We start from the raw sequence: 12,232 nt of genomic DNA, 5'->3' as shown, positions 1-12,232 counted from the left end.
GATACAGGAATTTGGCCTGAGGTACCATGGAGTCCATTTAAAGATTATAAAAAAAACTATAACAATCACATTGAAACCACTTTTTCTTTTAAAAAAATAATTGTTAGGGATTTTACTGTGAAGTTGATATAGCATTTTGTATATGTCTTACACAAGCATACAAAGTATTCATACTTTTTAAAATGCTTTGTCTATCTGGAGTTTTATAATATCTTTGCAACTCATTCAGGTGAGAATGGTACAGCAATCTTTCCTTTAGCCAAGTTAACTTCTTCCCAAAGAGTGCAACACAGGCTCTTTCTGTCCATAGTATCTGTATACAGCTTGCCATCTAGGTGATCTATTTCATGCTGAGCTATTCTAGCTGCCCACCCGTTGTACAGCTGTGATATTGACTCGCCTTCTTGATTATACCCTGTAAGGTAAGTGATTGTTAATTTTCACAGAATACTGCATACAGTGTGACAAGGCGCTCATGGCGCGTGGTCAAAACCGGAAGTAACGTTGCTGTCAAGTTTCCCCTTTGTTCTTGTTTGAATAGTCTAAGCCAAGAGCAAGTACCGAACAGGCGCCCTCCCGCGATTGAGGCCATATAACCGAGAGGTTGGTGGGGCCATGGGAGGTGGAGGGTTGCCCCCCTGCCAATGTCATTCAAGTGCCAAGAAAGCCTTGTTGCACTGTAATATGATTACTAGGTCAAAGAAGTGCCACAGACACAAGTATGTGGTCAAGAACAAAAATAAAAATTAGTGAGTAGGTGTTACCAATCCGCACATGGCCAGCGTGGTAGACTATGGCCAAAACCCTTCTCACTCTGAGAAGAGGCCCGTGCTCTGTAGTGAGCCGGCGATGGGTTGAACATGATGATGATGATGATGAGTAGGTGTTATTTTAACTTGAAAATATTGTCTGGATTCAATTCAATTCCCAATTATTGGCTTTTAGGTGTGCCAAGAAAATGTCTGAAAGATTTTCTTAGTTTTGGCAAATCCATACTAATAATATTATGAATGCGAAAGTGTGTCTGTCTGTCTGCTAGCCTTTCACTGCCCATCCGTTTAACCGATTTTAATGAAATTTGGTGCAGAGATAGCTTGCATCCCGGGAAAGGACATAAGCTACTTTTTATCCTGGAAAATCAAAGAGTTCCCATGGGATTTAAAAAACCTAAATCCATGCAGCTGCGGGTATCATCTAGTACTTAATAAAATGAGGGAGTTTTACCTGTAATTTGAACAGCATTGTATCGGGCGACCTCTGCATTGAAGAACTTGACACTTTCACAACCTTCTGGTTGAATAACTTTTTGATAATCCATCACTTTCAACTGAGGATTAACAAAAACCTGTAATATAAAAAATATTATTTTCCATTAAAAAGTAAAAGTATGAAAAAGCAGAATCTAATTACAAGTATTCACAGAAGCTAAGCACAGTTCTTCTTCAACCGTAATATTATAAAGACAAAAGTTTGTATATATGTATATGTATGTTTGTTACTCCTTCACGCAAAAACAGCAGGGCGATTGTCTAAAACCTGCATCAATCATTATTACAATCTCAATTGTTCTAATTGGCTGAATCTGTGCGATTCTTGTTGCAACAATGCATTGTGGCCAATAGTGAGCGAGCATTAACCAATCAGAGATGATTGCGATCGTGACATTGTAGCTGTCAAACAACCGCGGTAGGGCCACTGGATGGATTTGGCTGAAATCTGTAATAGAGACAGATGATATCCTGACTTACACATAGGCTACTTATCCTGGAAAATCAAAGAGTTCCCACAGGATTAAATTTCGAGGACGAAGTTGCGGGTATCATAGTCCTCATTATTATCATCACAATACAGCTTCGATATTCGAATGTTTTACATACTTGCTTATTCACAAAGTATTGCTAGGTACTTATAAATAATTAAAGTTTTTAATTCATTTACTCACTCACAGTATACGGCACAACACTTATGTTCCTCAGTTTAATAACTTCTGCTGACATTTCTGTTATTTGTTTTTCCGTAAGCCTCATAACAAATATTCTTAAATTAACTCCAACTTGCGGTGCCGCCATTCCTACACTGCCGTATCTATCCATTACGTAACTCAGCTTTTCAATCACACTTTTAATTTCTTTGGTTTTAATTTTCTCTAAAGATACCGGCTCGGAAACTTTACGTAATGTTGGGTCTCCAATTTGAACAACATGTTTGTAAGGCGGAGGCGATAGTCCGTGGCTTGGAGCCAGTCTTGCGTACCAGTTAAATGTTTTTCTAATTACACCCATTATAAATTATATTTCATTCTTCACCGATAATCATTTGATTAATTATTAATATTTTGATTTTTGTATAAACAAATTACACAGCAGTCAGCACCTTTGTTTCTGCTCTATGGTCAGCACACAACACACACGGCTATATTACAAAGTACTCTGTGGCTATATCACAGACCAATAACATATAGGATATATTATGGCTATATTTTGTAATTGTATGTATTACCAAAGAGAATATAATCACCACAGAGTACATTACTGATAATCACTACCGTAAAACGGGGTGAATAGGAACCGGGGTGTGAATAGGGACAAAACTGGGAATGAGATTTGAACGTAAAAATAATACCCAAAACAGCTTAGAATTTTAGTAGCATTGTTTTTCCCTATAGTAGAATATTTGATCTTTTATTTGGCATCACTGAACCAGAGACAAATTGATATTAAAATAACGAAAGCGTCATTGCAAAAACGTTGTTCAAAACACGCTAAGCCGTAGGTCTCAAAACTTTGTTTACTTTGACGCAGTACGAGAATAAAACAGTAGAAAAACTATTAGAAATCATTAAACATTTATCTAAGAGGCGTCACAAAAGCAGATTTGTCTAAATGTTACATATTTTTCTGTAAAAAAGAAAAAATTGGAAACCAAGTGTTTTTGGCTTTGCCATGGGGATTATAGGTACGGGAAAGGGGTGGATAGGAACGCTATACTTACTGAATTGGAACGAATCAAGGTTAAATAGGAACAGTAAGGTTTATATACGGACAGGGCTGTCACTTTAAATATTTAATTAAATTGTTCAAAAAAATTCTTCCTTCTTGTGTAGTCGACTAGTAAAATTTAGTTAAATGGCATTTTACTGTTTAATATTGATAAATAAATAAATAAATAAAAATATTTTTTATTCAATTAAACTTTTACAAGTATAGGTAACTACACTACCTACTTGTAACAGTTTAATTAAATAAAAAATATTTTTATTTATTTATTTTTGAATCGTCAAACCACTGATTCGGAATGCCAGCAACCAGCAAGAAACTCGGCGGATGCTTTTTTTTAAAGATTTGATACCTACTATGCCATGTATAATAACATTTGGTATGAAGATAACTATTAAGACATAGGCATCCGCTAAGAAAGGATTTTTGAAAACTCAACCCCTAAGGGGTTGAAATAGGGGTTTGAAATTTGTGTCGGACGAAGTCGCGAGCATAAGCTAGTTTTGTAATATTAGAGGATAGAGCTAACTTGTGTTTGACAACCCTAACCTTTTTTCCCTATTCACCCCTTTGCCATTCCGTTACACCCCGGATCAAGTATAAATAGGGACAGCATATATTTTGATTAAAATATACCAGTAATTTATCATTATTTTATATTTTTTGGATGTTTCCTTAGAATTCTTACAACCGGAGATGCTTACAAACAGTTAAAGCATCATAATTTGTACCAAAACATCCGTAAATTTCAATGCGAAGTTAGATTTCGTACCTATTCACCCCGTTTTACGGTACGTGTTACAAAGTACCTGTGCAAAGCACTCTGTGGATAGGGATAGGAGGGAATACTTTTGTTTTTCTGCGCAAAAATCTAAAAAACAAATGAGAGAATCTAATTAAGAAGGAGAACTAAACACTTGTTTGCACTGCCGAAGCCGATATAAATTAAATAGAACGACTGACGAACAAAATTACCTACTTATACTTGTTTATATTATTTTAGAAAAGTGTTATGTTAGCAGGTTAAAGTTTTATTTAATCAATCAATCATTTGAATAAATCATATTTGAGGAATAATAATATTCAAATTGCATCGATAACATTGTTCAAAGTTCAAGTTCATGGTGAGTATTAACTGCTTTACGATTGCTTTAAAAGTATTTGAAAGTAATTATACTAATAATCGAAGAACATAGTACAAATAATATATAAGTGGTAACTACTAACTATAGTTAGCCACGCGTATAATAGTTTTAATTAAATAATTGATAGATACAAAGTATCGTTATCTATGACGTAAAACTAAATTATCATCGTAATGTAAACAACTGACTGTCTATAAGGTTACTATGGCGTACAGTATGATATTATTCAATTTCAGATGCTTAAATTAAGGTTACTCCCGCAAGTAACCTCTGTACTAAGACGCACAATGTCCACCCAGGAACCAGATGTGATATTTGAAACGCTCAATAACGCTGGCATCGTTACATTGAACAGGCCTAAAGCTTTAAACTCGCTGAATACCTCAATGGTAACAAAATTACTTCCTCAGCTCCAGGAGATGGAGAGTAGTAAAAGGCTAGTCATTGTGAAGGGGGCGGGAGATAAGGCCTTCTGCGCCGGGGGGGATGTTAAGGCTGCTATAGATAAAGTGGAAGGCAGTATTTTCTTCCATACAGAGTATAATGTTAACTATCTCATAGGTAATACTTCATACTATCATTTGCATGCAAAATTTTGAATTTGTGTCTGTCCTATACCCTCAATCTGTACTAAACCTCAATAGTATAGCGTACTTATTAAATTACCCACAACTAAGATTAAGAAAGAACTAAAATTCAGTAAAAATAGTTCACTTCTTGCAAAGGTACGGCAAAAAGTAATGTACATCAGCCTTTAGAATGACATAAAAGTAGTTCACGACTACACAAATTTCAAACCCCTATTTCATGCCCTTAGGGGTTGAATTTTCAAAAATCCTTCCTTACCGGATGCCTACGTCATAATATAGCTATCTGCATGCCAAATTTCAGCCTGACCCATCCAGTAGTTTGAGCTGTGGGTTGATAGATCAGTCAGTCAGTCACCTTTTCCTTTTATATATTTAGATACATCAATTCACAGGTAAGAAGGACTAATTATAACTTTCTTGTTATGTTTAGGTAAATACAAAATCCCATACATAGCATTTTTAAATGGGATAACAATGGGAGGAGGCTTGGGTCTGTCAGTGCATGGAAGGTACCGCGTTGCAACGGAAAAGACCATGATAGCCATGCCGGAAACTAAGATTGGGTTGTTCCCAGACGTCGGTGGATCTTACTTCTTGCCGAGGTTGCAGGTTAACTTAGGACTTTATTTGGGATTAACAGGTACCTAAAACGTTTATATATACGCACAACAGACGGAAACGTTTAAGTGCGGAAACCAGCCCAGAGCGAAGAAGAACGTTTATATATATTTATTAGCTGATTTTCTGGCATAAAAAGTATCCTATGTCCTTCCCTGGGATGCAAGATTTCTGTACCAAATTTTATCAAAATCGGTGGAACAGATGGGCTGTGAAAGGCTAGCAGACAGACGGACAGACAGACACACTTTCGCATTAATAATATTAGTATGGAAGTATGGATTTTATTGATAAGGTCGCCCTTTGTTTTTAAGCATATCCTGTATTTTTCATTCTTTGTCATAGTATTAAGCAATAAAGATATTTCAAATTAAATTTAATTAAGAATTAGACCACTCAATCAACCCTTGAACTACACTGTTCATTATGTACTTTTTTATATATTTAATTTAATTTATTTTAGTTTTAATTTAATGTTGTTGTTTTTTTAGATTTGAGTTTATTTAATAGAATAATTGTCTATCCCTTTTTGAATGTACCAATAAAGAAATAAATCTTATTTTAGGTGATAGATTAAAAGGAAAGGACGTAGTTAAAGCTGGCATAGCAACTCATTTCGTATCAAGCAAGAGGTTGTATGAATTAGAGAAACTGCTGTCAAGGTGCACCAATGACGTAGAGGTTGATAATCTATTGAACAAATTCAACGAGCCGCCCGAGGAGTTCTCCCTGGCGCCAAACATCAAACATATAAACTACTGCTTTGCTGCTTCCACTGTTGAAGAGATCATTGAGAGGCTGGAGAAAGTGCAGAATGACTGGTCGGTCAAAACTCTAGAGGTAATTTATCTGTAGTCTAAATATATAAAAGGAAAAGGTGACTGACTGATCTATCAAAATGACATGATTTTTGAAAAATCAACCCCTAAGGGGGTGAAATAGGGGTTTGAAATTTCTGTAGTCCACGCGGACGAAGTCGCGAGCATAAGCTAGTTTTAGTATACGCCAAAACCGAAACACGTGTCGAAAATTTTTTACATAAAGAATATATGTACTAAATTTCACAAATATTTAATGAAGATATAAGCTTGTTGTGTCGTGTCATTGTCCTCAAAAAATATGGTCACCCCAAGCAAGCGACTGTGGGTGAGAGGGACGGCTGGCGTCGATCGTGCGCGCTCCCGCTCGCGCGGCTCGAATCAGCTGGTGCATGCGGTCATTCAACTAACTCACTTCAAACTTATAAATTTTAAAGTATATTTTGGTCAAAATATAACCCTTAGTAAAAATGATTGCATTCGATTCTGTTACTGATTCTGAACAAACTACTTTCAGGTTTTGCGTATACTAAAACTAACATTGTATAATTGAGAGTTCTTGAGAGTAACCCAGATCTTTTTCGGGCGAAATTCATACGTCACTTCCTCCGAAAATGTCCGTAATAAAAGATGGCTGCCAAACAGCAGCTGTATTAAGTAAAATACAGCTGTTCTGTTTGGCAGCCATCCTTTATCGAGGTATTAACCGACACCAAGTAAAGATTAAAAGCTCAATTTTTCTTACATCGTGATATTGTGGCTAATTCTCATGTACACAATCTCTAAACTAAACTAAAATGATCTGTCATTTTAGTTTAGTTTAGAGATCCCTAATCTATTGCTATCCCTTAAATAATGTTGCTTGTGGAAAAGGATAGCACTAGATTCAGACCGAGATTGTGTACAAGAGAATCGGCCCCAATTTAATTTTTTTTTAATATTTTTTAAAAATTACAGACACTCCATCAGATGTGCCCTGGTTCACTGAAGATTACAATGCGAGCGTTACAGCGCGGGGCTCAGCTGGATCTGCCACAGTGCCTCCGGATGGAGTACCGCCTCGCTTGTCGAGCCATTGAGAACCACGACTTTCCCGAAGGTGAGTCCTGACTCCCGACTGAAGCTCCCCTGTCTAAGCAAATTCAGAGTGCATTCTATAGATCTCACCCTAAGACTCTAGAGTCTGTCTGTGACGAACTTACATTATTTTACGTGTAGGTCCTACTGGTTGCCGATCCGAGTGTTTGCGGCAGCGTGTGATGGTTAATATGGGGAACAGGCGAGGTGCTTATATTGCCCCGGGTGCCCATAATGCCCCGCGTTCCCCTACTTCGTGAACCGTAATAGGTAGAGTTAAAATTTTCACAGAAAGTGTATTTCTGTTGCCGCTATAACAACAAATAATAACAAAATAGGCACCATGAAAACTAACCGCCGTACTCAGAGTCGCTAATCATTACTTAAGATTGAGTTAAAACGAGACAGATTTATGTAAGAGACATATCTCTGTCTCGTTTCAACTAAAGTTAAGTAACGATTAAGCGACTCTGAGTACGGCAGAAAGTGTTAGTTCTTGTACGATGGTACGTACGGAACCCTTCCAGTAGACCCTAGGAATCCGACTCGGTCTTGACCGTTTTTTTTTGTTTTGCAGGCGTCCGAGCTTTACTCATAGACAAGGACAACAAACCTCAATGGAATCCCAAGACTTTAGCCGAAGTGGACGATGAATACGTAGAAAGTTACTTCAAAAGACTCCCGCAAGATAGAGAGCTCCAGTTCTTCGATGCTAAGCTTTGAGTGAACCTGTGCACTAGTATAAAAGTCTGTGTCTTACAGCCGCACTCAGAGTCGCTTAATCGTTACTTAAGTTTAGTTAAAACGAGACAGAGCTATATCTCTCACATACATCTGTCTCGTTTTAACTCAATTTTAAGTAACGATTAGCGACTCTGAGTGCGGCTGTAAGTAAGATTTACTGGAAGTTTTGTTTAAAATGATAAAGCAATTTTATGGTGGACTGTCATATTATGACTTTCAGTCATACAAAATTAATCATGTAACCAGTTTAAGATGTGGCTATATAAATTGTTATATTATATTATGAAATGAAGACTTACTGCCGCACTCAGAGTCGCTTAATCGTTCCTTAAGTTTAGTTAAAACGAGACAGAGCTATATCTCTCACATACATCTGTCTCGTTTTAACTCAATCTTAAGTAACGATTAGCGACTCTGAGTGCGGCTATTAAAGCATTTATAAAGTGAAAATGTTAAGACAGTGGTATTGAAAAACTGCTTAAATGTATCATAGTAAAGAGTAAGTATGTATATTATTTTTAAATCTTTATTTACTTTCACAATATACTTACGGTTGAAATTGGTGTACTGAAACCAAACACGTAGGACGGAATGGAGACTAAGGGATGATCAATGCTAGACCGTGCCAGGCCCGAGCCGTGCCGCGTCCGAGGCACCAGATTGGGAATTTGTATGAGGTCACATCAGTTCGTACCGTGTCTGAGTCATTCAAGCCTCGTTGGTATTACGTTTCTTCGCATTCGTCCGCGCGTCGAACATGCCTCAGACGTGGCACGTGTTGGCATAAATCATCCCTTAATCTGCGGCGCAGGTGGGAGCGGGTGCGTCCTGCGGGGCGAGCAGCGGGCGCGGTGCCATAATCCATGCCGCTCGGCACCCGCTTTCGAATTAAAACGAAAAAAAAAGATGGCCGCCATACAAATTTCGTCGGTGTCCATCTCGAAGAGTATAAAAGTTGTAAGAGTGGTTTCTTAGCAAAAGATGATCAGGATCTAGAAGGTCTGCTCGATGAATAGAAAACAAATTCAAGATGGCGGAATTTATTTTTCCATACAAAATATATGGACGACCAAACTATTAAAAAAATCTTATTTAAGACAAGGTCAGCGTTTTGTACAACCAACGCTGCATGCTCGCAGACCACTTGAGTGGTCCGCGCACCCACGCGCCCTACTAGTGTAAATATATAGTTACTGGCCGCCTCGCAGGACACCCGCTCCCACTTGGCATGCAGATGAGGCTCAGATACATCTGTAGAGCGTACTTTGAGTTAGCTCAGTAGGGCGATTGTCTAAAACCCTGCATCAATCATTATTACAATCTCAATTGTTCTGATTGGCTGAATTTGTGCGATTCTTGTTGCAACAATGCATTGTGGCCAATAGTGAGCGAGCATTAACCAATCAGAGATGATTGCGATCGTGACATTGTAGCTGTCAAACAACCGCGGTAGGGCTACAGACTATTGACAACCTCCCTGTGACATTAGTGAGTGCTGTGGTCTTAAGTGGGAGGTCCTGAGTTCGACTCCTGACACGGGCAATTTGGGAATTTTTAATTCTGAGCAAATCAGAGCACGCTCTACAGGTATCAGCCTATAGAATGAAACAAACTATTTGAAACAGGGTATGTGAGGCATTTACTTAAAAATAATTACTTATTAAAAAAAATCGAAATATACTCGAAATATTTTTATAAGTCCCTTCGCATTATTGCAAGCCATATTTTAGTCATCTGCAAAGGTCGGTGCTGACGTGAAAGCTCCCGTATTATTAGGGTTCCGTACTTCAAAAAGAAAAAAGGAACTCTTATAGGATAACTTTGTTGTCTGTCGTGGCTGTCAAGAAACCCTATAGGGTACTTCCCGTTGACCTAGAATCATGAAATTTGGCAGGTAGGTAGGTCTTATAGCAAAAGTAAAGGAAAAAACTGAAAATCGTGAATTTGTGGTTACATTACAAAAAAAATTAAAATGTGTTCACGAAAAAAATAATTTAGTAAATTACGTATAGATGGCGCAGTCCGTCATTAACTTGCAGTATTCTGCATAAAAGTGTTGATGGTTCGGAACCTTTCGTGTGCGAGTCCGACTTGCACTGGACCGGCTTTTTTGTCATTGCGCCCGATTCTGCTGACTTGTCATGTATTTTCAGCATTTCATTTCCTTTTTAGGTTGTTTTTTTTTATTTTGATAGCCCTTGACTGCGATCTCACCTGATGGTAAGTAATGATGCAGTCTAAAATGGAAGCGGGCTAACCTGGAAGGAGTACCTATGGGAGTTTCATTAAACCCTTATCATTAATAGGTTTTAAAGTGTTATTCTTTGTATGGCAGTACGGAACTCCGTGTGTGAGTCCGATTCGCTCTTGACCGGTTTTTCCTATCCGGACGTTTTTGGCCCGCTGAATACAAAATCTGAAGTCTGAACTCATTTCCAAAAAAAAGGGGTAAAACTGTAAACTGTGCTAAAAAATTTAGCGATTTCGATTAAAACGGTACAATTACAGTAAAGTGCCAACAGCTTTTATTCAGTTTTTTGCTCCTGTAAAATTTTATTTTTTGCAATTACACCGTTTTGTTCACCAGCTCCTCAAATATAGATATACAATAAAACAATTTTATATTATAAGTTATAACGTGTATTAATTATCATATATTGCGATTGAAGAAATATTACATTAGAATATAATAGATTGTTATTCAAGTCAACTTTGACAAGCCCCTTTGAATCGTCAGAATAATTTACCACTGGTTCGGAATGCCGTTCCTACCGAGAAGAACCAGCAAGAAACTCGGCGGTTGCTCTTTTACTTCTTAGTGACTACTATTGTGATTTCCATTATAAATATAGCTAATCCCGGCTTTACTCACGTCAGTCGACACGATGACACGAGTAGCACGCAGTCGCGCGCTGAGCCCCCGTGTAAAAGGGCCCGGATGGGTTCGTAACTAGTCGGGCCACGTGAGTACAGCCGGGATTAGCTATTACATTTACTGTTAATAATAAATTACTAATTTAAAAATGTATAATTATTATTAATTATTACACCAGTCATTTTTAGACTGTTGCATATTTTGATATTTTATTGCATGCGTGCTTACAAAATGTATTCCCAGTACTATTTTCTTAATAATTTATAATTATATTAATACAACAGATAGAGTGCGAACACAGACATAAAGAAAAAGGTAGACAGAGACTGGCGACCAAACTGTTCTTTTTCGTCGCGCTTATAACGTCCTAAAACTCGTTTACGTTTAAAGTACATTATTTACTATTAATTTTTATATAACAAAATTTTCATTTTTCAGTTATGTGCGTTTAGTATGGTTTTCCGTACTATAAGATTAGTACGGATAACACAGCCTATGTTTATGGTTGGTTGGTCACTCAAAATGGTTAACGCCTACAGAATTTGATAGACAATGTTGATAGATTTCGAACGTTGAAACCCTATAAAATTGACAAACGTGATAGTTTTTAAGTAGTTTATTCAGTAGGACTACCTATTTTAATTTTACAATGACGTGTCTGCTTGAGGCGCTGCTTGGCAGTAGATGTATGAGCGACAAAATCGAAATCTGTCAACAATGTTGAGATGTATGAATTTGTACTAAAGATGATACCAGAGAAATCCTTATAATAATTGCCTTATTATTAGGATTTCTGTGGGTGATACCCATTACCCGGTCCCGATATTTCTTCATACCTAATACGAGCTTTTGTTTTTTAAAACGAAATTCACTGTAGAGCCGGTACTAAGCCTACTATTTCGATTCTTGGCGTTCCTAATCCCGTCTATATTTTCCTTAAGTCTGTGACTAAAAGTTAAGTGTAAAAATAAAATCATTTAAAACGCGTAAAATTTAACTCCTCACGCGCCATTTTTACCTTTAGTGTACGTTGTTTAGGTACGATTTTCAACCTTTAAAATAGGGGCATTTTAAAGGTAACCTACTTTTGAGTTTTGACATGACATATCATCCATAGAGTTAAAATGGCGCGTGAGGAGTCATTTTGTACGGACTATATTATATTCAAATTTTTACTGTTTTTGTACCTTTATTTGTAATGAAACTTTACTACTTTTATAACAAATAAGTGCCTAAGTGGAATAAAATTATGTTATGTGGTCAAAAGACTGTTCACTGACTTAAATCAATAAAGAACCTAACTAAACATTGTTTTTCATTTAACCTACTTTTAGTACCTAACTTAGTACTTAGGTTAGCACCTACTTAG

At 37.1% G+C, this 12,232-nt stretch overlaps 2 protein-coding genes across 4 annotated transcripts; one reads left to right on the top strand and one right to left on the bottom strand.

Moving 5' to 3' along the window:
- Positions 1-97: 97 nt before the first annotated feature.
- Positions 98-2,372, bottom strand: LOC117987142 (peptide deformylase, mitochondrial-like). Its single transcript, XM_034974105.2, has 3 exons — positions 1,947-2,372; positions 1,225-1,345; positions 98-415 (listed from the first exon to the last, which is right to left on the bottom strand). The coding sequence occupies exons 1-3, from the start codon at positions 2,280-2,282 to the stop codon at positions 222-224; spliced, it is 651 nt and encodes a 216-aa protein (XP_034829996.1). The 5' UTR covers positions 2,283-2,372; the 3' UTR covers positions 98-221.
- Positions 2,373-3,808: 1,436 nt separating this feature from the next.
- On the top strand, positions 3,809-9,301 carry LOC117987139 (3-hydroxyisobutyryl-CoA hydrolase, mitochondrial-like). Of its 3 annotated transcripts, none has more exons than XM_069502022.1 (7): positions 3,809-4,033; positions 4,065-4,120; positions 4,378-4,702; positions 5,162-5,371; positions 5,915-6,189; positions 7,125-7,266; positions 7,822-9,301. In XM_069502022.1, exons 2-7 carry the CDS (start codon positions 4,118-4,120, stop codon positions 7,965-7,967), a joined length of 1,101 nt encoding a protein of 366 aa, XP_069358123.1. In that variant the 5' UTR covers positions 3,809-4,033; positions 4,065-4,117; the 3' UTR covers positions 7,968-9,301. The 3 variants fall into 3 exon arrangements, with proteins under 3 accessions (XP_069358123.1, XP_069358122.1, XP_034829994.1); XM_069502021.1 differs by having other exon boundaries at positions 3,809-4,120; positions 7,822-7,997; positions 8,134-9,301; XM_034974103.2 differs by having other exon boundaries at positions 3,809-4,120.
- Positions 9,302-12,232: the final 2,931 nt, after the last annotated feature.

The sequence above is a fragment of the Maniola hyperantus genome, chromosome 12 (genome assembly GCF_902806685.2).
Source record: "Maniola hyperantus chromosome 12, iAphHyp1.2, whole genome shotgun sequence".
Lineage (NCBI taxonomy): Eukaryota > Metazoa > Arthropoda > Insecta > Lepidoptera > Nymphalidae > Maniola > Maniola hyperantus.
Note: the sequence above shows the minus strand (reverse complement) of the source record. Positions and strands in the feature narration are given on the sequence as shown.

Excerpts from the sequence above, each read along its gene's own strand:
- LOC117987142 (XM_034974105.2), bottom strand. The coding sequence starts at position 2,282 with ATGGGTGTAATTAGAAAAACATTTAACTGGTACGCAAGACTGGCTCCA. Across the intron at positions 1,346-1,946 it reads TAAGTGTTGTGCCGTATACT|GTTTTTGTTAATCCTCAGTT; the intron begins GTGAGTGAGTAA and ends TTTATATTACAG. Across the intron at positions 416-1,224 it reads CAATGCTGTTCAAATTACAG|GGTATAATCAAGAAGGCGAG; the intron begins GTAAAACTCCCT and ends CTTACCTTACAG.
- LOC117987139 (XM_069502022.1), top strand. Across the intron at positions 6,190-7,124 it reads GGTCGGTCAAAACTCTAGAG|ACACTCCATCAGATGTGCCC; the intron begins GTAATTTATCTG and ends TAAAAATTACAG. Across the intron at positions 7,267-7,821 it reads GAACCACGACTTTCCCGAAG|GCGTCCGAGCTTTACTCATA; the intron begins GTGAGTCCTGAC and ends TTTGTTTTGCAG.